At 45.5% G+C, this 27,112-nt stretch overlaps 1 protein-coding gene across 19 annotated transcripts in view; it reads left to right on the forward strand.

Moving 5' to 3' along the window:
- The window catches only part of AFDN (afadin, adherens junction formation factor), a 140,228-nt gene that overhangs the window by 61,556 nt on the left and 51,560 nt on the right, over positions 1-27,112 (forward strand). For 8 of the 19 annotated variants that reach the window (XM_058735910.1, XM_058735912.1, XM_058735919.1 and 5 more), the window contains 10 exons: positions 970-1,020; positions 5,590-5,684; positions 6,508-6,770; positions 12,003-12,072; positions 15,893-16,008; positions 19,551-19,612; positions 19,737-19,942; positions 21,849-21,869; positions 22,630-22,775; positions 23,056-23,150. In XM_058735910.1, the coding sequence (XP_058591893.1) occupies positions 970-1,020; positions 5,590-5,684; positions 6,508-6,770; positions 12,003-12,072; positions 15,893-16,008; positions 19,551-19,612; positions 19,737-19,942; positions 21,849-21,869; positions 22,630-22,775; positions 23,056-23,150 (1,125 nt within the window). The remainder of the gene's footprint in view (positions 1-969; positions 1,021-5,589; positions 5,685-6,507; positions 6,771-12,002; positions 12,073-15,892; positions 16,009-19,550; positions 19,613-19,736; positions 19,943-21,848; positions 21,870-22,629; positions 22,776-23,055; positions 23,151-27,112) is intronic. The other 11 variants (XM_058735923.1, XM_058735921.1, XM_058735920.1 and 8 more) reach the window with 3 other exon arrangements.

The raw sequence follows: 27,112 nt of genomic DNA on the forward strand, positions 1-27,112 counted from the left end.
GCCCTTGTTCCACAAGAGCCTGTGATTCACATCGGCCACACGGTTGGTCCCCCGGGTAGACGAGAGCCGGGCCGAGGCCTTCCTCGCCGAAGCCATGCTGTGTTTTCTGGGCCATGCTGTTTTTGCAAGTTCATGTTTTTTGGTTTTTTTTAATTTTTTTTTAATGTTCATTTATTTTTGAGAGAGAGACAGAATGCGAGTGGGTAGGGGCACGGAGAGATAGAGGGAGACACAGAATCCGAAGCAGGCTCCAGGCTCCGAGCTGCCAGCACAGAGCCCGACGCGGGGCTCGAACTCACGAGCTGTGAGATCCATGACCTGAGCTGAAGTCGGACACTCAACCTGCTGAGCCCCCGGGGGCCCTGCAAGTTCACGTTATTACTAGTTGAGCAGTCAGCATGCTGACTGAGGTGGATTTCGTTTCCATTTACGAGGAAATAATGCTGGTAATTGTGGGTTTGTCCTGAACAGATCAGTGTTGTATTTCCACCGGACGTGTTACCCACCAAGCACCTATCCACAAGGCTGGGCCCGGGCTCGGTGTTTCCGAGGTGTGGGTGTGTGCTCATACTGTCCTCACTGGCTTTTGCAGAGATGGAGGGGTGGTAAAAAGTCCTTTTATTCTTTGATTTGGATTTAAGTGTGTTCTTTTAACAGAAGGAATCCGCCACATTGGGTGCTCGTCTTCTATGTGATGAACTAACCCTTGCTCTTCTGCTCCGTGACCTGATGTCTTGGTGTTTCCTTAACAGTGCGCCTTGGTTTCTAACACACACGCTGCCTGGAGCGCTGTTGTCTTGTCCTCACAGCCCCGAAAACTGCGGGAGAAATGTGCTTTTCACCCTTTGAAAGGTGTCCTCCTACAGCTCACCCTCTCCTGTCTCTCTCCTCCTTCCCTCTTCACGTGCTCCGCATGGCCTCTGTCCTGCCGGTGCTGCCTTCACCTGGGCCCCGTGCATGTGCGCCTAGTCCCAGGGAGAAGGAGTCACTTTGCCTACTACAGCTATCACACTTACGAAGGTAATGCTATGCTTCCTACTACTGCTGGGACTAGAGCGCTAATGGACGTCTTGGGCAGAACAGTGTTACCTGACCAGACGTTTTCTGCATGAGTTTTTGAATTGATACGAATAACTTGATGCTAAGAAACGGACTGTACTGTCACCTTATCCGGATCAGTAAGTGCTCCGTATGCAGCATTCGCTTCATTTAATACAAGCGTTTTTTATAGGAACGTCTGGTTCCCTCATTCGGGTTAAGTCTTAAGTGAGAGATTGCGGCCGAAGAAGGGCGGGAATGGTATTCCTATCCTTCCCCTCCTCTGCCCAGGCAGGTTAGGAAGCCGGGAGAAGCTGGGGGAGGAGGGGACAGGGGCGGGAAGAGAGCGAGGGTGGTGGGTGAGAATGAGGCCCAGACGAGCGGCAGGTGCCCTGCTGTCACGCACCCCGGCTGTGATGCCGGCGGGGAGGGCTGTCCCAGTCAGTGGTGTGTGTCTGACAACATCTGGGAGGCCGAAGGGGAAGAGAATCCACCCTCAGCTTATGTTACGACCACGTTATAGGACGTTTCCAGGATTAGCTCTGTTCTCCTGGTTGAAATCTGTTTCTTGTTAGCGAAGATGTACTTTCTTACTTAGAATTTCTCAAATTTGTGTGCGTCTTTGTGACGTTCCATAGTACAGGTAAGGTAGTTTTTGGTTTTATGGAAATATTTCCTTTTTTGTTTTTATATTTTGAATGTTATTTTTTTACATGTTAATGTAACATTCTAATGCTCCCCCATGCGCCGTATAGAGCTTACCCACCTTTTAGCACCTTCTGTTTGTTGCATTTCCTCCAAACTGATTGTGCACATTTTCATTGGTTATTAGCCGAACTGGGAACTTCGGCATTTGGTCTTTGTAAAGAACATTTCAGTAAGTGATGTTTATCACCTGTTTTGATAATTCTACATGCATAGAGTCTAAGACCTGTCTTTACTGTGTGTTTTGTATTTTTTTATTCCTGAAAAGGATTCTTTAATGTTTTCATGTGTTTGTTAATTTCATACTGTAAAGTTATGGAGCACTAGAAGGAGAAAACACTTCCCTTTTTTTTGTTTTTTTTAACCTGCTGTGTATAAAAAAAAAAAAAAGCATATACTCCTCAAGTTTGACCAGAGTGTTTCTAGTTTTCCATTTTTAAGAAGAGCTAGTTTGTTTGTTTTTCTAAATAGTTAGTGAAAATACGCTCTAAGCTCTGTTTCAGTAAGCTTCAAAAATTTGACAGTTGTGGGGATGTGAACGTACGTTCAGTTTCTCACCACCCCTGGGACACGAGAAACACTCAGTGGCTCAGCCTTCTTTCAGTGAACGCATCGCTCCCCCTTTTGTAAGTGGTATGGCAGACCGTATTTCGTACCAGAAACTAACTTGCAGAAGTTCGCCCTGGGAAACGAGCAAAGGCAAAAGCAGAGCTGGAAGGGCGGCATTGTCCTAGGGTACGAACAAAAGTGCTCTTGACCAAATGGCCTTCTGTGTATAAGGGCTTGTTTTCTCTTAATGTTTAGGGTACTAGGAAAGCTTGGGGTTATATCTCAAATTAAAAAAGGCAAAAGCAGAGAAACAAGGTGCAGAACAGTGCGCATGGTAATTTAGGGGTAGCAGAGTCGACAAATAGAATTCAGGACATCCAGAGACTTGAATTTTAGAGAAAACCCCGGTGTTGGTGTGAATGGGGCCCAGCGATTGCCCATTTGGCTAGATGGCCTGTATTTCATGTGTCAGCCCTGAAGAGTGGTCTAATGTTTGTCCAGAAAAAAGAAAAAAAAAAACGTGTGTTGAGTTGCTTAATTGTATGTGCATAAAACAGATTTTCAGGATTTGCTTCTGGGTGGACAATTAGGCCAGGAAAAGAAGGCTGCCTTTCATTGTGTACTTTCTGTGCCTTTTGAATTTCGAACTACATGAATATTTTATATACTTTTGACTTTCTGTCAGGACAGTAAAGGAACCACCTGCTAGAAGCACTGCTGTCGGAGGGAGAGTCGCTTAGACTCGTCTGTGCCTTCAAAGGCTCTGCAGCTCTGTCCTGTGTGCGCAAGACAGGTGCTCAGGCGGGACTGAACGGTCTGTGGAGCACTGTTGAGTGAGCAGGGGGGGAAATGCAAGGCTTTGTTGCAGGTACCACGTTTCCGTGTTCGTCAACACCCCTGAGATGGTCCCTGTCCTTTTACTAAGGACAGAGGAGTGCAATGTTCCAAAAAGAAAGATGTCCATCATTTGAAGATGCCCTGCCTCCCCTGCCCGTACTCCCCAGCTCCGGCCAAACCCCACTGTATGCAGTGAGTTTGGTCGCTGCCACTTGGCTCACTCAGAATCCACCCCTGGAGGCCGTATCTGTGTTTTCCGTTACTGTGAAGTCGTAAGAACTGACGAACCGGGGAAGAAGCTTCCCTCTGATTCGTCAGTCGGAGGTTTCCAGCACAGCGAGATGGGGGGTAGGGGCAAGAGCTCCGTACTTCCCCGTTGCTTTACACTTGCAACTCTGCTGATGTAGCAAAGCACAACCTGTCCACGTCTTAGCTCACAAGGTACCCCTCAGAAGCACTCAGAATGCAGAAGAATGTTCATGTCAAGTTTTTCTTTCATCCCTAAACGGGTATTTTTCATGTTCTTGGTATTTTTCAACTTTGTATGGAAACCATTGTTCTTCATCGTTTATTTGCTGCTTTTGCTTTCTTTGTAATGCATTGGTGTAATTTCTGTGTGACCATATTGCATTATTTTCTTCATTTTCCGTCACTGATTGTTTCCTGTTAATAAACTAAACCTTTGTTGAGTGTATACTGTGGAGCAGACACTGTACCAAATGCCAAGATACAGAGATTTAAAAGAGAGCCGCCAAGGAGCTCGGAGATGGGGCGGCAAGTAAATAAAACACTTCGTGCACCAGGGAGAGCGGCAGGAAGATGAAGCGATCCGTGGTGCTGAGGAGGACGTCGCACGCCACTTCCTGACCGGGACTATGTACTGGGACTGCCTGTGCTGTTTAAAGCCGGCAAAATCCCACACATTCCTAGGGGGCTTGAACTCTGCGGGTATGGAAGGGAACTGCCCGCGTCCAGGGGAAGCCCTGGATGGTTCCAGTGCCTCATTTTGGGTCAGGACTTGGAGTTGAAATAACTGTTTAAAAAAAAAAAAAAAAAAAAAAAATGCTCCAGGTGGCACCGCACATGATGAGAATATTCCAGCTGTGAAGTGTGGTAGATGATGAATTCTCATTCACATGAGATGTTGTGTCTCTCAAATACAGGTTATTTTCATCCAGATTTGACAGGTTTCTGAAATACGCCAGAAGGGGGAAATGTTATCGGAATGTTACTCTGTGTGTACTGTGAAATTGACAACAGTGCTCACAGAACTTGTGCGCTGGCAGGGTCTTTTGTCTGCGGGAGCTCAGGCCGCAGCACAGCTAAGAGACTTGAGCAGTCTACACCCCACGTGCGCTCCCAGTGTTTAATTTCGGAAGCGATTGCCTCCTGATCCCAGCGACTAGAGATTGTGACTCGTGGCCCCATAAGCGGGGCTGCAGGGTAGTAGCACGTCGGTGAAGTAGGTCAGGGAGGCTCCGCTCGGCCTTTTAAGGACCTGGTGTAGGTTGATGGCCACGGCCCGGAGGCGGGTCAGGACTCACTGATCCTGTGAGGCCTGTTTCCTTGTACGTTCACAACTCTGAAATCTGAAGAAATCTTTGATCCATATCCTGCGTTGAGTACAGTAGGTGAGAAGTGAGTACACATCTGGGTGCAAGTGAACAGCTGTCTTGCTCTTCTCCCTTCTCCTCCCCACGCCATCCCCGTCCCCAGCCCACCACAGAGATCCTGCACAGGGAAATTAAAGAGACCTACAGTTCACCGAGGTATAAAATGATTGGCCACCCACCCCCCTCCCACCCCCCCACCCCCCCAAGTTCCCATGGAGCTAAGCACATTTGATGGTAGTTCTTACTGGAACTTAATGTCAGAAATGGGCATTGGAATCACCTAGGGAGATTCTTCGGAAGACGTGTGCGTGGGCCTCCTCCCCAGAGATCTTGGTCCAAAAGGTCTGGATGAGCCATGAGGTGGTATGTTTAAAACCTCCACCAGTGACCCTGCTATACCCCGTCCGTGCACCTGGTGCCTGCCATGTGCGGTCTGCATGGCAGGTTTGCTGGGAGGAGGATCTGGTCTGAAGGGAAGTCCATACGTGTTGGTCATCTTTACCTGCTAATAGAGTTGCTCTTCAGAATCGTTAACAAAAATCCAGGGCCGTATGGCGGAGAGATTTCTTTTCATGTGGTAAGAAGATGATGGTTATAGATGATGATGTTGGCACCTTAAGTCACACGAAACAGCTGATGTGTTTGTGTCTTAATTGGAAGTTTCTGTATATCCACTTAGTTAAATTGCATGGCATAAATTTGGGGAGTTTTTGATAAGAAATCCTGAGAATTGAGAGCTGTCGTTCATTCTGAGACAAGCTTTTGTTTGCTTTGTTGGCCTGTTTCAAGTGACATGACAAGAACATTACCCTTTACAAATGAAGTTCTGTACTTTTTCCTTTTGCAGATGGTTCTGACTCCAGGGACAAGCCCAAGCTTTACCGCCTTCAGTTGAGCGTTACTGAGGTCGGGACAGAGAAGTTCGAGGAGAACTCCATCCAGGTGCGCGGGTGGCCACAGGTCTAGCTCCCTCCGTAGCTCACACTTGGGTGGGCAAGGGCACGTAGCGCAGGGCCTGCCGCACGGCAGCGGATGAAGGAATGGACAGAAAGGAAAGACTTTATCTTTTAACATAAAGAAATGCTCCACTGTGAACAGAGCAGACTGTGAAATTAGGTCCCCGCTCCGTCTCTAGAAACTTGATGTGGTCATCGTGTTCCTCTGAGACTGCTTTTCTCCAGAAGGTGGTGATGACTTCGTGGGTCTTTGTCAGGATTAGAGGAGGTGGCCTGTGTGAGAGTCCTGTTGCTGGGACTGATGCCCGTAGCAGTGGGGGCTTCCTGAACGGTAGTTAAAATGTTAGCAGGATGTGGTTCTCAGGTACTTAATGAAAACAGCATGAAGTGTTCTTTAAAGGGGAAGTTCGGGTTCATTACCTGATAGAACTCAGCTGAACTCCGGCAGACCGCCCTTTCTCCTGTGCTGCCCTTTGCCGACTGCAAATGATGGGTCGGGTCCTTAGTGTCCTTTCCTGTTCTAACATCCCTTCCTTCAGCATAGCGGTAAGACAGATAAAGGGTGTGTGATCCTAATGATCTGTACAGATTATTAATTATCTGATAAATGTTTCAGGTGGCCGTGTGCTTTTCAACCCCGTATGTCTTCAGTCAGGTTACTGGATGCTAAAATTAATGTGTTCAGTTTGACACTATTTTGACAGTGTTTACGTTTGTCCTGTTGGGAGGAAATCCACTAAAAAGTACCAAAACTTCTGTTTTTAAGTACTGTGTCCTTTGTGACGGAAGTTTCTTTGATTTTATCTTAGCTGTTTGGATCAGGAATTCAGCCCCATCACTGTGACCTCACAAACATGGATGGAGTTGTCACCGTGACTCCGAGAAGCATGGACGCCGAGACGTACGTGGAAGGACAGCGCATCTCCGAGACAACCATGCTGCAGAGCGGGATGAAAGTGCAGTTTGGGGCGTCACACGTGTTCAAGTTTGTGGACCCCAGCCAGGACCACGCTGTGGCCAAGAGACCCGTGGATGGAGGCCTGGCGGCCAAGGGCCCCAGACAGAAGCCTGGGTAATTCTATGTCAGCTGTGAGAGTTTCAGGGTGTCTGATTGTGTGAGAAGTGATCAGAATCAGGCGTGCGTTATTACAGGTGGTTTTATTTTTAAACATTCCAAGTGGGGTTTGTTCTTGTTGATTTGGGCTGGTTTTGGAGGAGGAAGAAAGAGGTCTTGACTTTATCTGAACATTGGAAGTTGGGGCTGGTTTTTAAGTTATTTTCAGGGTTTGTCTTTTTGGCCGATACTTCACTCTCTCAGGAAGAACTGGTGGTATTCTCCGTGATGGTCCCGTGGAGCTACAACTTTTGGGGAGGTGTTTTTCTGCCCGCGTTAGTGAAACACGTGCGGCATTAGAAGTGTCTCAGCTCCACCTGGTGCCTTTCTGAGGACTTGCCGCGTGGGCCTGTCACCAGAAAACAAAAGTCCTTACTGGCCATCTAGTAAGAGTTCCTGAGTGGGGAGGGAGTAGGACTTCACTAGGACACCGATCGTTTTTTATAAAGCAGGCGCTCGCTGTCTGGCTACTCTGTTATCCGTTCCGCAGGTTGCTAGGGCACGGGTCTTGGGAAAATAGCCACGTGGCCCTTCGAGCCCGACGGCTCGTGCCGTTGATGGCCACCAGAGAGCCTGCGTGCGGTAGGAGCCCTGCTCCAGGAGGGTGCCGGGAACAGGATGTGGGGCCAGGAACAGCGCGGGGCCGCTCTCTGTGCTGCCCGGCCCATTGTTTCCTTCCGGGGCCTGCCTTTGCTCAGCCCGCTGCTCAGAGCTTGCGCTGTGGGCCAGGTGCGAACTTGTGGCTGCTTGGAATTGTCTCTTGCCAGTTTCTCGGCTTTATAAAGCCTACTGTGATGGTGCCTGGTGGGTTATCAGTTCGTCCTGGGTCCTGGTGGAGTCCTGGCCAAGGAAGCGATCAGAGGCAGCCGGTACAAGTAAAGACGTGACGCCTCTCTGCACACTGACACCTTGGGGGTCCTCACACATGTCCATGTGGGCAGATTGGATGTGGGACGTGTCACGGGCTGGTCGCCTCTCACTGTGAGCTCCCAATTGCGACGCAGGACCCATCCCTCGATCTCCGCTCCTAAGGAAGACCAACAGGGGCTTTCCCACTCAAAGTCCGTTTCTGTCTGATGCTGTTCCAAGTTTAAGCTGAATGCGTGTCCAACCTCACCCTTCTGTTTTGCATCTGGGAGGAGCTTTTCTCTTCTTTTTTTAAGGTCTCGTTTATTTATCAGGCACATCCTCCTTTCCTGTCTGTGTCATGACCTATACGTAGCCTCTTTTCTTCCAGCACATAGTCATGTTCAGATGGTTTTGTTTCATTTCCTTTCATTTGTCATTATTTTTAATGTTTTCCATTTTAGTCCTCAGCTCTTCTTCAGCTCTGCTGCTTTCTTTCAGCACCAGAGACCGCTCTGCCTGCCTGAGGGTTTTCTTGCCACACTCATTCCAAAGACATGATCGTACGACGCGGTTTCTTCTGGTGTGTTCCATGTTGATTTTCAGCAGTTCCTGCGGTTACCCCCGGCTGTGCTTTGTCCCTGAGTCGCGGGTCCCGTGTCTGCTGGTGGCGGTGGTAACGGTCTGCATCTGCTGCTGAGCGTGGGCGCACCACCGCCGCGACGTCTTGCCCTGGGACGTCTTGCCCTGGGATGTTTTCCGTGGAGGGAGGGATCACTCCCGGCTGTTCTGCCGTAATGGTCCCTGCTTTGGGGGCCGACAGTCGTCTCCTTGTTGTGTCTCTGGCCGGAAGCAGAGGTCGTGTCAGGGACGTGGCTTAGGTCTCCTAGACAGGAATGTGCTGTGAAATTTTATGTTAATTAGTATTACATCTTTTTCCTATCAACCTGGTGAAACTGCTCACTGGTTGAATCTACCAGCACTTACGTGTCCGTCCATAGATGAGAAAGAAGTGTCATTTCTTTATAAACACATAATTTTGCTCTATTGTGCAACTGTTACACACATTTCTAGATCGATAACCCAGTAACCCAAGTATTTAATGTTTCACAGACGTGTGTATGTGTGTTTGTTAACCGAGGTGTAATCGACATATATTAGTTTCAGGTGCACAGCATTCTGATGCGGTATAAGTGGGCACACAGTCTGGGTAGCATCCGTCACCAGACCTGCACACGGTTGTTTTACTTGCGATGAGGACTTTTAAGATGAACTCTCTTAGCAACTTGCAGACCTGCAGTACAGTAGTAACTAACTATGGTTTCCATGCCGTACGTCACGTCCCCAGGACTTCTCTTTATTTTATAACTGGAAGTTTCTACCTTTTACCCACAGCCTCCCAGCCTCTGCCTTTGGCAACTGCCAGTCTGTTCTGTGTCTGTGAGCTTTTGTTTTTGTTTTCATCTTTCTACATTCCACGTATAAGCGAGATATATGGTACTTGTTTTTCTCCGTCTGGCTTATTTTACGTAGTACAGTGCTCTTAGGGTCCATCCCTATTGTGGCAAATGGCAAGCTGCTTTCTTCTGGCTGAGTAATACTCCTCTGTGTGTGTGTGTGTGTGTGTGTGTGTGTGTGGGTGTGTGTGTGTGTACGTACGTACGTACGTACACGTACACACACCGCGACTTTATTCATTTATCTGTCACGGGACCCTTAGGTTGCTTTTATATCTCAGCTGCTGTAAATTATGCTGCAGTGAGCCTAGGATGCAGATCTGCCTTTTCAAGTCCACGTTTCCATTTTCTTCAGATAAATACCCAGCAGTGGAATTGCTGGATCATATGGTGCTTGTGCTTTTCGTTTTTGAGGAACTCCGTACCGTTTCCCGCAGTGCTGCGCAAATGTACGTTCCCACCAGCACTGCGCACTGGTTCCCTCTTCTCCACATTCTCGCCAACACCTGGTATTTCCCTCCTATGACTCTTGTTAATGTTTTCAGTAATAGCCATTCTAACTGGGTGAGATGACATCTCATTGTGGTTTTTTTTCTTGTTTTAATGTTTGTTTTTGAGAGAGAGACAGACTGTGTGTGAGCAGGGGAGGGGACAGAGAGAGGGAGACACAGAATCCGAAGCAGCTCCAGGCTCCGAGCCGTCGGCACAGAGCCCGACGCGGGGCTCGGACTCACGGACCGCGAGATCGTGACCTGAGCCGAAGTCGGACGCTCAACCGACGGAGCCCCTAGGGTAGCACAATTTGATGTTGATGGCCAGCGTGGGAATTTTATTCATTCATCTATTCACTTATGTATTTATCTAGTCTGTATTCATTGAGCACCAGTGTCATGTGTCATTGTGCTCTGAGTGCTGACGTGATCAAGACCTGGTTCTTGCCCTCACAGGCCATACTGAGATAATGTCATCAAAGTCATGAATGAAGTCACTTTGTAATCGTTTAGTGTATCCAGAATGTAATGCAGCTGAGTCCATGTTAAATTTTAGTTTTGTCAGCTTTGGTGAAAAAATAATGGGCTTTGCATGGTGTTAAATGAATTTGTTGTTCTAGAATAATTACAGGTGGAGTCAAGAAAGCTTTGGCTATATTTATGTCGATAAGAGGGAGTCAGGGATGGGTAAGGTGTATATGTAGCTTTGAGAGATGACAGAGGGAGGTGAACTATCATACTTCTTTTTTGCATTACCAGAGACAGAGTAGCTAAACTGAATTTCCCATTCAAACCATTAGAAACCAGGAGAACAGTTTCTATGTTTTGTAAATATCTTAGTGACACAGGATAGATGAGAAGATGTAACTTTTAGTAAACGCTTGTACTTTCTCAAGTTCCTATTTTAAAGTGATGATATTTTGTAGTTTTTTTAATGTTTATGTTTTGAGTGTGTGTGCCCACACTAGTGGGGGAGGGGCAGAGAGAGAGAAAATCCCAAGCAGGCTCCACGCTGTCAGCATAGAGCCCGACCTGGGGCTTGAACTCATGAAGGTGGAGATCATTACCTGAGCCAAAACCAAGAGTCGGATGCTCAACCGACTTGAGCCCCACAGGCACCCTTTTATTTTGCATTTCAAGATGATTTTCTTTTCTTTCTTTCTTTTTTTTTTTTTTTTTTTAACGTGTGTTTATTTTTGAGAGAGACAGAGACAGAGCATGACTAGGTCAGGAGCAGAGAGAGAGGTAGACACAGAATCCGAAGCAGGCTCCAGGCTCTGGGCTGTCAGCACAGAGCCCGACGGGGGCTCGAACCCACGAACCGTGAGATCATGACCCAAATGGAAGTCGGGTGCTCAACCCACTGAGCCACCCAGGTGCCCCCCAGATGATTTTATTTTCTTAGTGATGAGGTAGAGGAGGAATTTGTATCAGATTTTCTAATTCGAAGAATTGTTTTGAGTTTCCTCATCTCTTTGCGGTTTCATTCTATAGATTGGACTTAAACATGAGTTTAAAGTTACCACACTGCTGTGAAACTAGACCCTTGTCTTTCAAATACTGTAACAAAAGAGGTTATCGTTCTCTTTGACTGTCTTGTGCAGAAGTCCCGGAAATGTAGGCACTAACCCATCTTGTCGGTTTCCAGATGTTTTTAGGGCTCTTTGTTTTCCTTTTATTGGGCCTCTCTCTTGGGCTGGGATTAATGGATTGTATTTACCCTCATTATTGAGTAGGACTTAAAATTTTTTTTTTTAAACGTGTATTTATTTTGAGAGAGAGAGCTTGAGCACATGAGGGGAGGGGAGGGGCAGAGAGAGAGGCTTCACACTGTCGGCACGGAGCCTGCAGTGGGGCTCTCAGTACCGTGAACTGTGACCTGAGCCACAATCAAGAGTTGGACACCTGACCGACTGAACCACCCAGGTGCCTCCCCATTTCTGTATCGTGGCCCAAGTGGTGGTATCCGTGAGCTTTTCAGCTCTCATCAGATTGGCTTTCAGAGGAAGGCAGTTTAGTGCCTGTGCCGTCTTCTCCTGAGGTCAGTGTCGCTTTCCCTGTGTTGACAGACGGGCTCGTGGCGCCACAGACTGGGCACTTCATTTATGTGCCATTATGTGATGAAGCGGCTTGCTTGTTTCTTGGATGGTTCTTTCCAATTTATTGTTACTAAAATAATAGTTTTAAAAGCATCCTGAGAGTATTCAGTATAGAGCAGTAAGAAAAGTTCATAAAGTTTTAACAGCGTTTTCATTCTGTGACTTTATATGCTGAAAATAAAGTGGCGTCTTGATCTTTGAGTTGGGATATTTAGCCGTTCCTTTTGTGTTAAGAAAAACGATGCCTTTTCATTTGAGAATTGTTAATTCAGTGTCTTTCTTTTTTTACCCTGGCAGAATTGTTCAGGAGACAACTTTCGATTTGGGGGGAGATGTTCACAGCGGGGCAGCGCTGCCAGCGAGCAAGGTGGGTACTTCACGTTGCCTGTAGCAGGGAGTTTGTGTGGCATTCTGGAACATTCTGGACCCCGTGGCCAAAGCGTTGGGAGTATGCTCCTGGAGCTCTTGCGAAAGCCGACTTCACAGTGGCTTCTGACCGTGGCTTGCTGTCCTGATCTGTGCTGTCTCCTGGCGCCACACCAAAGGCCGCGGGTGGCGAGCTGGGCTGTGTCCTCCGAGCGGGGGGCCCAGGCTTATCCCCTGTAGAACCAGCCCTTCTCCGTCAGGTGACCGCTGGAGACCGTGGACTTCCCCTCTCCTCTACCTGCCAGCTTACCTTCTCGGGGACCTTGCCCCCACTGTTGTCCTGTATCTCCGCGTGATGGGGGATTTGTGTCCTCGTTCTGGTTATCTATATCGCTCAGTAACAAACCACCCCAACCTAACTGACCAAGGACGCACAGCACCCGTTTTACTTGTGCACAGCTGTACCGTGTGGTTTGGACTCGCCCGGGCTGTTCGTTGGCCGGTCTTGCTGGGGGTTACTCGAGTTGCTGCATTCGGCTGCTAGTGGGCGATGAGGTGGCCCGGCTGTGCCGGGACGCAGGTGGCCGGGCCCCCCTCTCCACGTGTTCTCCTGTTTTCTCCCTGGGACAGCTTGCTCGTCTCTCCACAGGGGTGGCCAGATGTTTGGGTGTCTCACAAGAATCGTGGAACCGACCGGCCTGCTTAGGCTTGGGCCTGGGGTGGCACACAGCACCCACTTCCTTCGCCTTCCGGAAGGGGCCGCCGAGGCTGTGGTTCGTTGAGGCCACGGCACAGCAGCCGCCATGCGGACACGCTGCTCTGTCTCCTGTTCTAACAACTGTACCGTGCGCTCCAGCCCTTGCCCAGCTTTCTGCTTCTCTTCCTAGCACGATTTCTTGAGGAAACAATCTGCGGTCCGCTCCCTGTTATTCCGTCTTCTCCTCTCGGCTCCCATTGGCTCCTGCTGTCGGAGGGACTGTGTGTGTCCCGGTCGCTGATGGCCTCTGCACGGCTGAGTCCGTGGCCTGTGTCTCCTCTGTCTAAACTGGGCCCCTACTGCATACTGGGGACGCTGCCTGACTTCGGCCCCCAGGGTGTCGTTCTCCTGGTTTCTCCCCCATCGGTGCTCAGTCCTCCTCTGGCTCATCTGCCCATGCCTCCTCCTTCCCCGTCCCCTCCACTGAAACCTCAAAACTCGGTTTCAGACCCAAGGCCCCTTCTCTCCTGTCTGTACTTGTTCCCTAGGTGATCTTAGGCCGTTGGTAGTTAAAATACACGGATGTGTTCATTACCCTTGACTGTATCCTTGGCCCCGACCTCTCCGGACCCCAGAAGCTTGCTTGACGTGGCCATGGTGGTGTCTGACACGTGTTTCGCACGCACCACGGCTAGAGCAGGGCTGGGCTCTCTTGAGCCTCCTCGCCCTTCCCCGTCAGTAAGTGGTACCCTCGTCCGTGGTATCGTTCCAGCAGAAGCCCGTCACTGCTTGTCCTTGCTTCCTTCTCAGCCTTCAGTGTCGGCGTGTTCCGTTTGCGTTGGACCGAAGTAGTCCGCAGCTACCTGCCTCTCCCCGTCACTGCTTCTGTGGGTGACACTGGCTGCAGTCGTCACACGGCAGAAATGCTGCATGGCCTCCGAGTTGGCCTTTCTGCTGCTGCCCTGGCTCGTCACTCTTCTCCCCCACGGCCAGGCTCGTGTTCTGAACATACGACTTAGAGCCCGTTACCGCCCGGCTCTCCAAGCCCCCAGTGGCTTCTCATCCCAAATGTCACACACTTCCCTCTGGCTCACACAGCTCCTTCGGCCCCGGCCACCTCCCCTCTCGACCTGGCCTGTGCACAGAACACGCGCCTCCTTCCCATCCGGGCACTGGGGCCAGTTTGTTCTTCCTCGACTGTCCTTCCTGCTGGTTTTCGTGCAGCCGGCTCCTTTCTGCTCATTCCTCCTTGAAATCTACTTGAGCGTCCAAGCATAGTTCATGCTTGGTTCATAGTTCATAGTTACAGCGCCTTATTTTAAATTCTCTGTGCCAGCTGACGCTTGCCTTGTTTGTTGACTTGGTGGAGGTAAGGGTCCCACTCGGTATGTTCACTGCTGTTCTTCTCGTGGTGAGAAGGTGCCTGGGGCACTGGAGCTGCAGCAGAGACCCCTCTGAGAAGTACGTGAGCAGGTACTCTTGGAACCAGATGCAGCTGTCTTCATAAAAAGTTTAGTTTCTTATAAAAATGTATGCTCGAAACAGAAAACTCAGCAAAATGAGGAAAAAAATGAAAATCATTCATCTGCAGTTAATAGTTGACTGTTGATAACATTTTCGTGGATCCTCTTCTAATCTCTTTCTGTTGTAGATGTGTTCATTTATACATTTAAAAATAATGAGGGGTGCCTGGGTGGCTCAGTCAGTTAAGTGTCCGACGTCGGCTCGGGTCATGATCTTACGGTTCGTGGGTTCGAGCCCCGTGTTGGGCTCTGCCTGACTGCCCAGAGCCTGGAGCCTGCTTCGGATTCCGTGTCTCCCTCTCTCTCTGCCCCTGCCCCGCTCGCACTCTCTTTCCCAAAAATAAACATTAAAAATAAAATGAAAAAAAATAAGTATCTGCACACATCCACACCTTTCTGTCCTGCTTCCTTTGGCTATTATTTTGTAAGCCTTTTATTTGAAAACAACCTAAAATTGTTTTATAATATGTTAGCTTATAAACGTACCATAATTTACTTACCCATTGCCTCCTTATCCATTTATAACAGTTTTTTGTAGTCTGTGCTGCCATCCTGGCCAAGGAATTTTATTTTTATAAGTGTATTTTATGAAAGTATTTATTGTGTATGAATGCATGTATTTACAAACGTGATTGCCAGGACACCCTGGACTGGTGAACATTTTAAACAGCCTAACAAAGGATTAGTTCAGTGAACTTTGGTAAACAGACAGCTGTTACGCAGCCATTACAGTTCTGTGACATAAAAATACCATCCGATGTTTACAACACATGAAAAGGAGTATTTTTTGTGAAGGGGGTTGTATAACCTCCTTTATGGAAAATATGAAAAACTGTAAAGATACGGCCCAAAGTTACTCTCTAGTTGATAAGAATGGCTTCTGTTGTCAAGCTCAATTTCTACAATAAACAGATGTAGTGAGAAATCTCACATAACATTTTTGCTACGGTGAATTTCTTTGTATAAGTAGAATGATGCTGTTCCTGTTGTTTGCTTAATAACCCGGGTAAGCTTTTCCCTCTGCCACGGGGTGGTTAGGGACGTGCCCTCCTTCGAAGGACTGAAGTGTACTGTATCGGGCCCCTGTATTGTGTTCTTTCTCTCCTGATGAAGGGCAAGAACCAAACCAGCCTCTGTCCTGAGTTCTTCATTGGGTGTTGAGCTGTCATGAGCAGATTTTTAAATCCCTTCCTTACAAGTAAAAGAAGGACCCTGACTTTTCAGAGTGGACACACACTCAGCTCTGTTCTGATTTGAGAGAGCGTTTGGGAGGAGTCGCTCCCGTCCCTGCCCGTTTTGAAGAGCCCCGTTTACACGCACCGCCTCCGCACGCCTGTGTGTTAGGGCCCGCCTTTAGCTCTTTGAACAGGAAAGCAGCTGTGTGGTTTGTTCTTTCAGTGACCGTGTTCTTGGGCGTGTGTCTGTGCACCTGACGTCCTCAGCACGGCCGTGCCCTTTTCTGCTCCCTGCTCTTCTCCGGCATCTCTGTCTCGCCCCCCCCGACGGGCAGCCTGGCATCAGCTGTTCCCCTGCAGCAGTCTGTGTGAGCGTGGCTGGCTTGCACGCTGTCTGTAAACGCTCCGTGTTTTCTCTCGGCTTAGAGCGCCACCAGGCTGGACAGCGACAGGGCACTGCCTGCCCCCAGCACGGCCGAGCGCGGGACAGTGAAGCCGATGCTGAGACTGGAGCAGCAGGACTACCGCCGGCAAGAAAACAGGTAGGACGTGGTTCCCGTGCAGTCAGACGGGTGGGACTCGGACGGGTTGGGGGGGTGGGTTTGGGGACCAGGGGGACTCGGGGGGAGGGTTGGGGGATGGCCTAGTGACTGCTGAGGGTTTAGCTGATGTTTTGAGAATGTTAGCGTGGTTGTAGAGAGGATTTTCTGTTCGTGTTGCTGAACTGGAAGAAAAGGCATCGTCAGCAGCTGTGTGTGTCCCTTGCTTCTGTGCCACGGTGCCATCTGCCCAGGTGAAGCAGGAGGCACTTTGAATTAAAAATGCTTCTATTTTAAATGTGCTATTCTATAAAAACAAGGAGAAGGGAAGTTTTTACAGGAGTTTGATATTTGATCATTTGTATATTAAGACACTCTACGACTGGCCATTTCACCTGTTTGTAGATGAAATCCTTACATGTTTAAATACACATGTTAAAAGCCAAAAACGATTTTAAGTGGAGTTAAGAATTACGAGTGCCACGTTACCACGTCTCCCGCTCTGACGTGGCACGTCTTCCTGCCGAGGTGGGTAGGGATGAATATTGTCTCCTGTCCTTGTTCTTGAAGAGAGAAGTTCTGTCTGCCTTTTGTTATTTCCTTTTCTTAGGATTTTTAAGTACACGTTACCTTAATTAGAATTCTACTTTCTTGCGATTTCTAAAATTGTTTAAATGTTGAAAAGTAATGTCAGTGCCTCAGATAACCAGTGATGAGTTCAAATGCTGGTGAGCTGGAGCCGCAGAGCGCTTCGGCAGAGGCATCTACACGGACACGGCGGCTGGAAGACCACTCCTGTGTCCTCGTACCATGCGGGCTGGTGTCAGCAGGGGGACCGAGGCGCCCACCAAAAATCTGTTCAAAGTTTTCATGAAGCCATTCTAACTCTTCTCTTTCAGATCCAATACCTGAGGCCCATGTCTGGCCCAAGGTCACTTACCAATTTGGTGACAGGCAGCTGATTTGGTTCTTTAATCTTCTGCCTTCCAGTAGAGGGCGCTGTGTGTTATAAGACTTTAATACCACTCATCACAGTAATGCGATTTCTAGGTTCCTGTGGAAATCTCAGGTTTTTACCTTGTTTTTATTGTGGGCTTTTCGTTATGAGAATTTTGTTGATTGTGAATGTTTTTAGATGTAGTAATAAGTCTACTTTCTGTGTGCTTGTTTCTGGTGGCGTATTCTAGAATAAGATGTTTAGCACTGTAAACTATATTAATACGGTGTCAGAGGAGTCAGATGATGGCCAGTTGCGTGTTAGAATTTATCTTATCCTGCCAGCAAAGATTTCACCAAAGGTTTTATTTGACCTATAAATACGTATTATTTGGTTGGTGCTACAGCGTGATGGAAACATGATTCTTCTGCTTCCAGTCTTTGTATTTCCATCTCCAATGTGGGCATAAGCAACGCTTCATTGGTCTGTTCATAAAAACCGAAGTTACTTTAATAAATATGTTTAAAAACACTAGTTTTAGTCAAGGAAAAAATCTTTTTGAATAATGGAGTTCCTTAAATTACCACTGACACGTTTACTTTTTCAGTGAGATTTTATATTTCTTATTTTTACCAGATTTCTCAAATGGATGAAACAGACAAGTGAGGTTCACCCAGTTTATTGTTTAATGAACTGAAAGATCTCTGCAGTTTTAGCTGTCTGTATGTGTGGCAGTTAACAGACTTGTTAAAACGTAGTTGAGCATACAAATTCTGTCTGAAGAGCTTTTTTATACCTGCATTGTCGAGTTAAATCCAAATCCCAGATCACAGACTAGATGAGAAGTTTTGAAGCACGTAATTTGTTGAAAAGAATTTTGTTTTTCCTTCTAGTGATTCTGATAGTTCGGGGTAATGGCGTTGGATTTTCTCCCGGTCGAGGCCTCAGTGCGCAGGGGCGGGAGGGGAGCACGGGCCTGCGGGAAGGAGCCACTTGCGTCTGTGGTCGTGGAGACCTGCAGCCACCACACATTCTTTCCCTCTTCTCTTCATTTTTGAAGAAGTTGTTACGTCCAGGGTAAATGCGTGAGTGGTTGCTGCTGAAAATGTCCTTTCAGTCCCTCACAGGTTCTTAAATATCAACGGCGATGTTGATGCTCCGCTTCAGCAAATGTGACGCTTCATGTGAATATTGACCTCCCTGTTGTTTGATCCGTATTTACCTCAATAGTTGTCTCCCTCCCGGTCTAAGTCCTCATAGCCTCACTCTTTACTCTTCTTCAGTCAAGTTTGTGGAAAGACGCAACACGGTTCATCGCTTTTACTGTCAGTTTCCTTCATCTAGTCGAGGACAGATTTTCGGAAGATTTGCCCTGATCATCTCTGTTAAAGCTGAGCTAAAATGATAAAGGTTTAAACTCTTCAGGAACCCGATCACTTGCCAGCTTGTTAGGGCAGCGGGACTTACCTGTGTTCTACGCAAAATGTAGTTAGTGGCAGACTAACGTAGAGTAATAATTAAATTGCTTGAGATTCGAATCCCGTGTCTGCGTGAAAGAACAACTAAACTGAACGCCGTGGAGAACAGTGTAACTGCAGCAGTGAGGAGATCTAAATCGGATTGGTAACGATTCGTCTTACACATTGTAGAAATTCTGTGCTTATTAATGGCTTTCAGACGTTGTTTGACCAATATGCAACACAGAATCAAATTTTACATCGTGTGCTGGTGGACACATAACCTCCATATGCATATATTCATACTGAAAGGAGACTTTCACAGGACCGTGAACCTTTGATCCTACCCGTGGGGACAGAGTGACCCACTATTTGAAGAGCTCTTAGAGAAACAGAAATGTACCTAACCTTTGAATCACTTTGATCAGGATGCCTGGAAACACATAAACATTAGTGCTAATTCTTACAAGGGTTACAAATTATAGTTGCTCTTGGTTTCTATTTCTTGGCAATTCCTTGTGTTTGTAGTGTCAGGCTAGATGATGAAAAGTGGAATTTATGTGACTTTAAAAAAAAAAATGTGAGTAGGAGGCCTTTTTTTTTTTTTTTTTTTTTTATAAAGGTGTGCTTCACTGTGAGCTTGAGAAATGCTAATACTGAGCGACCGAAGGGGTCTGTAGGAATCGTCTTGGGTAACCTTTATCAGAAGAGAAGGGCAGCGTCTGGCTCTTAGCAACTTGTTCTCCTTTGTAAGAGCTCAGTTTCAAGCTCACTGTGGTTTAGTTTTCCTTTGTGTCTCCCAGCAGCGTCTTTGCATTGTTACTCGAGCCGTTGCCGTGGCAGGTGCGCGGCAGCCTGGTCGCCCCGCTGTGCGCAGTCTTCATGCATAATAGAGAATCGTGGTCGGGTCTGTTCTCTCGATGGAAGCAGATACTGCAAGGAACCGACCTCTGTGAGGTGTAGGGATAGGATCACTCCCAGTACGCTCATCTGCATGTTTGAATGGTTTCCATGTGAAAACAAGTCATTGGGCTCTTTATTATGTGTACGAACTGTGTAGAGATTTTGCAAATAGTTGCAGAAACACACATAGGTTGACTGTCAGTAGCCATGTGATCTGATGTTAAGAGGCGGCCTCTTTCTTTTTTCAGAACTCAGGATGCTCTTGGGCCTGAACTCATACTGCCTGCAAGCATTGAATTCAGGGAAAGTTGTGAGTAATTTCAGATTCCATTGTTAGTGAATTATTTCTTGTTCCATTTTTCTCCATCTGATTTTCATGGGTTTTTTTTTTGTTCTTTTTTTTCTTTTTCTTCTTTTTTGAAATCTTTTCACAGCTGAAGATTCATTTTTATCTGCCATTATAAATTATACTAATAGCTCTACAGTCCATTTTAAGTTGTCACCTACATATGTATTATATATGGCATGTCGGTATGTATTGTCGAGCCAGTACAGACCCGATGTCAGTCCTACAGAGCGTACTCACAAAGTGATTGCCATAGTCAACAAGATGGTGAGCATGATGGAGGGGGTGATTCAGGTAAGCGCCAGCACGCCGGGCCCCGCTGCTTCAGCGCGCGTGCTTCTTGTTCGCATGTGTCGGCGAAGCCAGTTCTGCCGTGTCTCCGTGTGCTTACGTGTTCGACCTTGAGAGGCTTTTCTGAAACGAAAGCTATTAGAAGTAGCACCGAGAATTGTAGAGCTTGAAAAGTCGAAAAGGAACGTAAACGTCTATTTTTTTCTACAAGTGTTAGACTAAGGGAAAGTAAACTACGTGGTAACGTGACGAGCATATGGTAACAATCCTTAAAAGTGCAATAGTTGTGAGAAAGTACTGACGCTTGTGGGTTTTCTTAGACTTAAAAAACACTTTGTTGAGATGAATTTCACGTGAAGGTAAAACTACCCATTTTAAAGCGACTAATTCAGTAGAATTTAGGTCGTTCAGTGTTGTGCGGCCGCCCCTTCTGATTCCAGAACTTCTCTGTCAACCACCCCAATTCCTGTCCGCCCATTCAGCTGCTTCCCTCATAACCTCCCCCGCCCACAATCGTGCAAGGGCTCTACAGAGGCATTTGCCCTTTTTATAAGGAGCGTATGATGCTGGTGGGAACTCTCTGGGTCTTTCGATAGCACTTGGGTAGGTGTGATGGACATGACATTTCTCAGTTACGATGAAAGTCCTGTTCAGATTCCTTCATAAGACTGTTTTGGAAGTTTGAAGAAGTAAGGGTGTTTTCTCTGTAGAATGGTTTGTTTCTTTTTAAGTCGTCCTCACCTGTGGTGGATCAAATTGGCATAGCAGTTTGCCAGATCACAATTTGAAGATTTAAAGTCCTTAGAAGTAAATTTACAGATTTTTAAAAAAGTTTTCCCAGACCCCTGATCAGTGCTATTATTCAGCTATAAAATATAAAAGTCTAATTATGTATCATTAAGCAATGTGATTAGACAGTTGGGTTGTTTTTCTCCTGTGAGGATAGCTTAAGCTAACTAATCTGTTAATTCCTTGAGAATTGTTGTCAAAGGCCACAACTTTTCAAGAAATGTTTCTATTAGGTTTGAGTGGTTAGCATACGAATGTAATGGGCTTATGATTCTTTTACCAAGTGAGGAAGTAGATAAAAAGTGTTGTCATTTTATTTGGATACCATTTTGTGTTTCTCTCTTAGCAATTTGTAAACAAACATGGATTTCCTTTTGCTTCAAAGCCATTGTCTTCCGTCATGTTTGCATTTCTGAAGCCTATTTCAAATTGGGGAAACTCCTGTCATCAGACTACTTTTGATAGACTTCGTCTTGTTGAATTTGAACTAGTCAGTGAGATCATCGTTATCAAAACAGGTCTTTTAAACTTCAGATCTAGGGTTAATCTGTGATTAGAGAACTCCTAAAATTTTGGGAAAGAACTATAGTAAATGCTTTAATTCGTAAAAACCTACTTTCAGAAACGACTTTGTTCCATTTTCGTATGGTTATGTTTTTTATACATGTTTTAATTCTTAGTTTTTTTGTTTGTTTTGTTTTTTACTGTTGGTCTTTTCTGTCTCTTTCATCCTATTAATCCAGGGGATAGACACTCTTCTCGTGTACCTTTAGCTAGTCAGACACACAATATCGTTAAAAGACGTTAAGTCCTTTGTGTTCTAAATCTTTTAAGGAGATCAGCGTGTTCGTGTGTATATCGTAGCACCTTCCCTGTATAAACTGGAGGTCGCTCACTCGCTGCGCCACTCTAAGAATGTAAAACTAATCCTTTATGTCACGTACTTCCAGAGATGCTTCCGAACCGTGAATGAATGTGTAATTTGGGAATAACATAACTAAATGTCGTACCTTCATGTCGTGCCTTCATATTAGTGTTTTGATTTTTTTAAACTATCATGATTGTTTACAAGTTTCTTTCTCTCGTTCTGCTTGATTTCCCCTCGTCTGTTTCTCTCCAGGAAGTAGACCAGGTTGATCAGGTAGGATGCGCTGCTGGGAACTGGTCCTGGCTGTGTCGGCTTAGCTGAGTTTCTCGCGCTGCTTCCATGTCAAAACACAACACTCCAGCAAGCGGACTGGGCGGTTCATAACACTCATTCAGCAACTGAAACATGCAGTACTAAATCCTTTTCTGACTGTGCAACCTTTATCAGCATTTCATAATTTCTGCTTAATGCACTCAGTGTGGATATGAAATGACAAAAGTTCTGTTTCTCCTCTCTCTCGTTTATCCTTGGTTCCTATTCTTTGGATCTCATCTGAAGTTGCCTGGCCTGCACATGTGGTCGGGAGATGATGTGATAGATCAGTACTTGATACTGAGTTGCTCGGCATCTCGGCCAGCGACTGCGAGTATCAGGGTGGCTGTGGGTAACCATGGATAGATGCGTGTGTACTTCACAGATTACCAGATAAAGCACGATCTCCAATTGGGTGTTGTATGATTTGGTATCTCTGTTTTTGCACTGATTCTGTAAATTGTAGCTAATCGGATCCATGTATCCCAAGAAGAGGTTGCAATTCCATTGCTATATATGTATCCAAATTCTTTTGCAAATATCTGGTATCTGTGGTAAATACCTTGGTGAAAACGGGAAGGTACTGGTCTATCTTCAACAGCTTTTCAAGAGCATTCCTTTTTATTTTCATTCTTTTTTTTTTTTTTTTTTTTTTTTTTTTTTTTTTTTTTTTTTTTTTTTTGGTCTTGGGGTTGCTTATAGGAATGTGTTCTATCTACAGAAACAGAAGAATATCGCAGGGGCGCTTGCTTTCTGGATGGCCAACGCATCTGAGCTTCTCAACTTCATTAAGCAGGACCGAGATCTTAGTCGAATCACATTGGACGCCCAAGATGTTTTAGCACACTTGGTTCAAATGGCGTTTAAGTAAGGAACACGTTCTTGGAGATTACACTATTCCGTAGAGATTTTTTGAAGGTTTTTATTTACCCTAACTGGAGATGAATATCAAGAAGCATAAATACATGCCAGATGTGTTGATTTAGTAAAATGAAGTTATTGAGCTATGTTTCAAGAATCCTGAGAGTAAAACTATATTTTAAATGGAAAATGTTACGGAACGTGTAAACTGTTTCGTCTGTGATGCCCCGTCTGACAATGGCAGTGCATCCTGCTGAGGTTATTAAAATTGTTCACATATTTTCAGATATCTGGTTCATTGTCTTCAGTCAGAACTGAATAACTACATGCCGGCTTTTCTGGATGACCCTGAAGAGAACAGTCTACAAAGACCAAAAATAGGTTAGAATATTGTTTTTCTCCCTTCTTCCTCTATCCCTCCTTCTCCCTGCCTCTGCTTCCTTCTTCCCTCCTTCTTGTTTAACTTTATTTTAATACTCAATATACACAAGAGGAAGGTATCTTAATATACACAAGAGGAAGGTATGTTAAAAATAAATGAGATGACCTATTTGATTTGGCATTCTTTAAGAAGTTGTAACTACCATCTGTTTGACTTAAGACTAGCTGTCACTGTGCATCTGGTAGAGGCCATAGGACCTCTTCCCATAGGCCCCGTGGACCCCGGAGAGCAGCCATGTTTGCTGGTATTGAGACCTAAAGAGGCCAGAGTGTGGCAACATCTGACACCAGCTGTGTGTTGTGATTTGCTATAATCTCAGAGCTGCTGCTGCTCAGTGATTGCGTGGACGTTTTCGGGGGCAAGCCGTTACCCTGCCATTGCTCAGCAAGACCCTCCCCCAGAGAGTTGACATGGGTCCAAGCCACAGGGGTCTCTGAAGTATGGAGTTTTGCTTTTTCTTTCTTTCTTTTTTTTTTTTTTTTTTCTCAATACATGAAATTTATTGTCAAATTGGTTTCCATACAACACCCAGTGCTCATCCCAAAAGGTGCCCTCCTCACTACCCATCCCCCACCCTCCCCTCCCTCCCCCCCTCCCCCGCATCAACCCTCAGTTTGTTCTCAGTTTAAGAGTCTCTTATGCTTTGGCTCTCTCCCACTCTAACCTTTTTTTTTTTTTTTTTCCTTCCCCTCCCCCATGGGTTTCTGTTAAGTTTCTCAGGATCCACATAAGAGTGAAAACATATGGTATCTGTCTGTCTCTGTATGGCTTATTTCACTTAGCATAACACTCTCCAGTTCCATCCACGTTGCTACAAAGGACCATATTTCATTCTTTCTCATTGCCGCGTAGTACTCCATTGTGTATATAAACCACAATTTCTTTATCCATTCATCAGTTGATGGACATTTAGGCTCTTTCCATCATTTGGCTATTGTTGAGAGTGCTGCTATAAACATTGGGGTACAAGTGCCCCTATGCATCAGCACTCCTGTATCCCTTGGGTAAATTCCTAGCAGTGCTACTGCTGGGTCATAGGATAGGTCTATTTTTAATTTTTTGAGGAACCTCCACACTGTTTTCCAGATTGGCTGCACCAGTTTGCATTCCCACCAACAGTGCAAGAGGGTTCCCGTTTCTCCACATCCTCTGCAGCATCTATAGTCTCCTGATTTGTTCATTTTGGCCACTCTGACTGGCGTGAAGTGATGCCTGAGTGTGGTTTTGATTTGTATTTCCCTGATGAGGAGCAACGTTGAGCATCTTTTCATGTGCCTGTTGGCCATCTGGATGTCTTCTTTAGAGAAGTGTCTATTCATGTTTTCTGCCCATTTCTTCACTTGGTTATTTGTTTTTCGGGTGTGGAGTTTGGTGAGCTCTTTGTAGATTTTGGTGAAGTATGGAGTTTTGAAACACAATCCCATCTGAGATGAAACTCTGGAGGGAGGTGCTGCCTGATGAAACTTTGGAAGGGATGGCTTGGACACTGACAGAGTAGAGGCAGGAAGTGGACAGAGGCCTGACCTGAGACAAAGGAGGCGTACTTGATTGCAGGTTGGTGAGAGTGCGAGATTCCTGCACCAGAGACTAGGGGCTGGGTGAAGCCATTTCCACCTCTCCTGATCCACCCCAGAAGCTAAGCTAAGCAGTGGCATCTAGTGGAGAATGGAGCCATCACACGTACCAACCAAGCACATCCCCCAGAAGACCAGCACAAGTCCCTCCATCTGCTTAGTGTAGAGATCATAGAGGGCTTCACAGTTTCAGTTCTAGGAGAAACTGGATGTAACTTCACTTGGTTTTCATTGTTTGCTGGCTCACTTACTTGTTTTCTTTGCTTCTGTTTTTGTTTAAATCTTTTTTTTTCCTCCTTCTTTTTGTCCTCTTGGGTACAGAAAGAGCAAATTCTTTTTTATTTTTAAAATTTTTTCAATCTATTTTTATTTTCTTTTACGATTTTAAAATTTCTTTTAATTTCCTGACTTTTTTAAACTTTTTTTTTTTTCTTTCCTGTCTCTTTTTTCTCTCTTCCATAAAGCTTCTTTCAATAAGCAGACTGAAACACACTTAGGATATAGCTTGCTTTATTTGATTTTTTGTTTTGTTTTGAATTTTTATTTTATAGTTAATTTTTTTCTTCTTGCAAAATGACAAAGATGGAAGAATTCACCCCAAATGAAAGAACAGGAAGAAATGACAGCCGGGGACTTAATCAACATAGATATAAGATGTCTGAACTAGAATTTAAAACCACGATTATAAGAATACTAACTGCGGTTGAAAAACAACACAGAAGACACCAGAGAATCCCTTTCTCAGATAAAAAAAACTAAGATCTCGTCAGGCTGAAATTAAAAATGCTATAACCAAGATGCAATCTTGAATGGATGCCACAGTGGCAAGGATAGACGAAGCAGAGCAGCGAATCAGTGAGGTAGAAGATGAAATTGTGGAAAATAACAAAAATTATGGAAAATAATGAAGCAGAAAAAAAGGGAAATGCAAAAGATGACGATACAAGACTTAGAGAACTTAACAGCTTATTCAAAAGGAATAACATTCGAATAATCCTAGAGGTCTCAGAAGATGAAGAGACAGAAAAAAGGTCAGACGGTCTATGTGAGCAAATTATAGCTGTAAACTTCCCTAACCTGGGGAAGGATACAGACATCAAGATCCAGTAAGCACGGAGAACTCCCATTAGGTTCACCACAAACAAACCGTCACCAAGGTAGATCATAGTCAAATTCACAATATGCACAGACAAGGAAAGAATTATGAAAGCAGCAAGGGGGAAAAAAAGGTCCTTAACCTACAGGGGAAGACAAATCAGGTTCACAGCAGATCTGTCCACAGATACTTGGCAAGCCAGAAAGGAGTGGCAGGATATATTCAACGTGCTGAATCCGAAAAATACGCAGCCAAGAGTTTTATATCCATCAAGGCTGTCATTCAGAATAGGAGAAAGAGTTTTCTAGACAGAAACTAAAGGAGTTTGTGACCACTGTCCAGCCCTGCAGGAAATATTAAGGGGGACTATTTGGAGAAAAGACAAAAGACCAAAAGCAACAAAGACTAGAAAGGACCAGAGAACATCACCAGAAACACCTAGCTCTACAGGCGGCACTACATGGCACTAAATTCACGGCACTAAATACATGGCACTAAATTCATATCTTTCAATCACTCTAAATGTAAATGGACTAAATACTCCAAAAGACCTAGGATATCAGAAAGGATAAGAAAAGGCCTATCTGTATGCTGCCTACAAGACTTATTTTAGACCTTACGGCACTTGCAGATTTGAAAGTAAGTTTTATATCAGACAAACTAGATTTTACAACAAAGATTGTAACGAGATGAACAAGGGCATTATAACTAAAGAGTGTATCTACCAAGAAGATCTAACAATTGTAAATATGCGCCCAACTTGGAAGCACCCAAATATATATATCAATGAATCGTGAACATAAATTCATTGACAATAATGCCATAATAATAGGGGACTTCAGCACCCCACTTACAGCAATGGACAGATTAAGCAGAAAATCAACAAGGAAATGATGGCTTTGAATGACTTGACCAGATGGACTTAACAGATCTATTCAGAACACATCATCCTAAAGCAGCATTTCATTCTACACATTCTTCTTGAGTACACATGGAACATTCTCCAGAATAGATCACATACTGGTCACAAATCAGCCCTCAGTAAGTACCAAAAGATTGAGATCATACCTTGAATGTTTTCACACCACAACACTATGAAACTAGAAATCAACCACAAGAAAAAAATTGGAAAGACCACAAATACTTGGGAGATTAAAGAATCTCCTACTAAAGAATGAATGGGTTAACCAAGAAATTAAAGTGAAAATTAAAAAGTGATGGAAGCCAATGA

Source organism: Neofelis nebulosa, chromosome 6 (assembly GCF_028018385.1).
Source record: "Neofelis nebulosa isolate mNeoNeb1 chromosome 6, mNeoNeb1.pri, whole genome shotgun sequence".
NCBI classification, from domain to species: domain Eukaryota; kingdom Metazoa; phylum Chordata; class Mammalia; order Carnivora; family Felidae; genus Neofelis; species Neofelis nebulosa.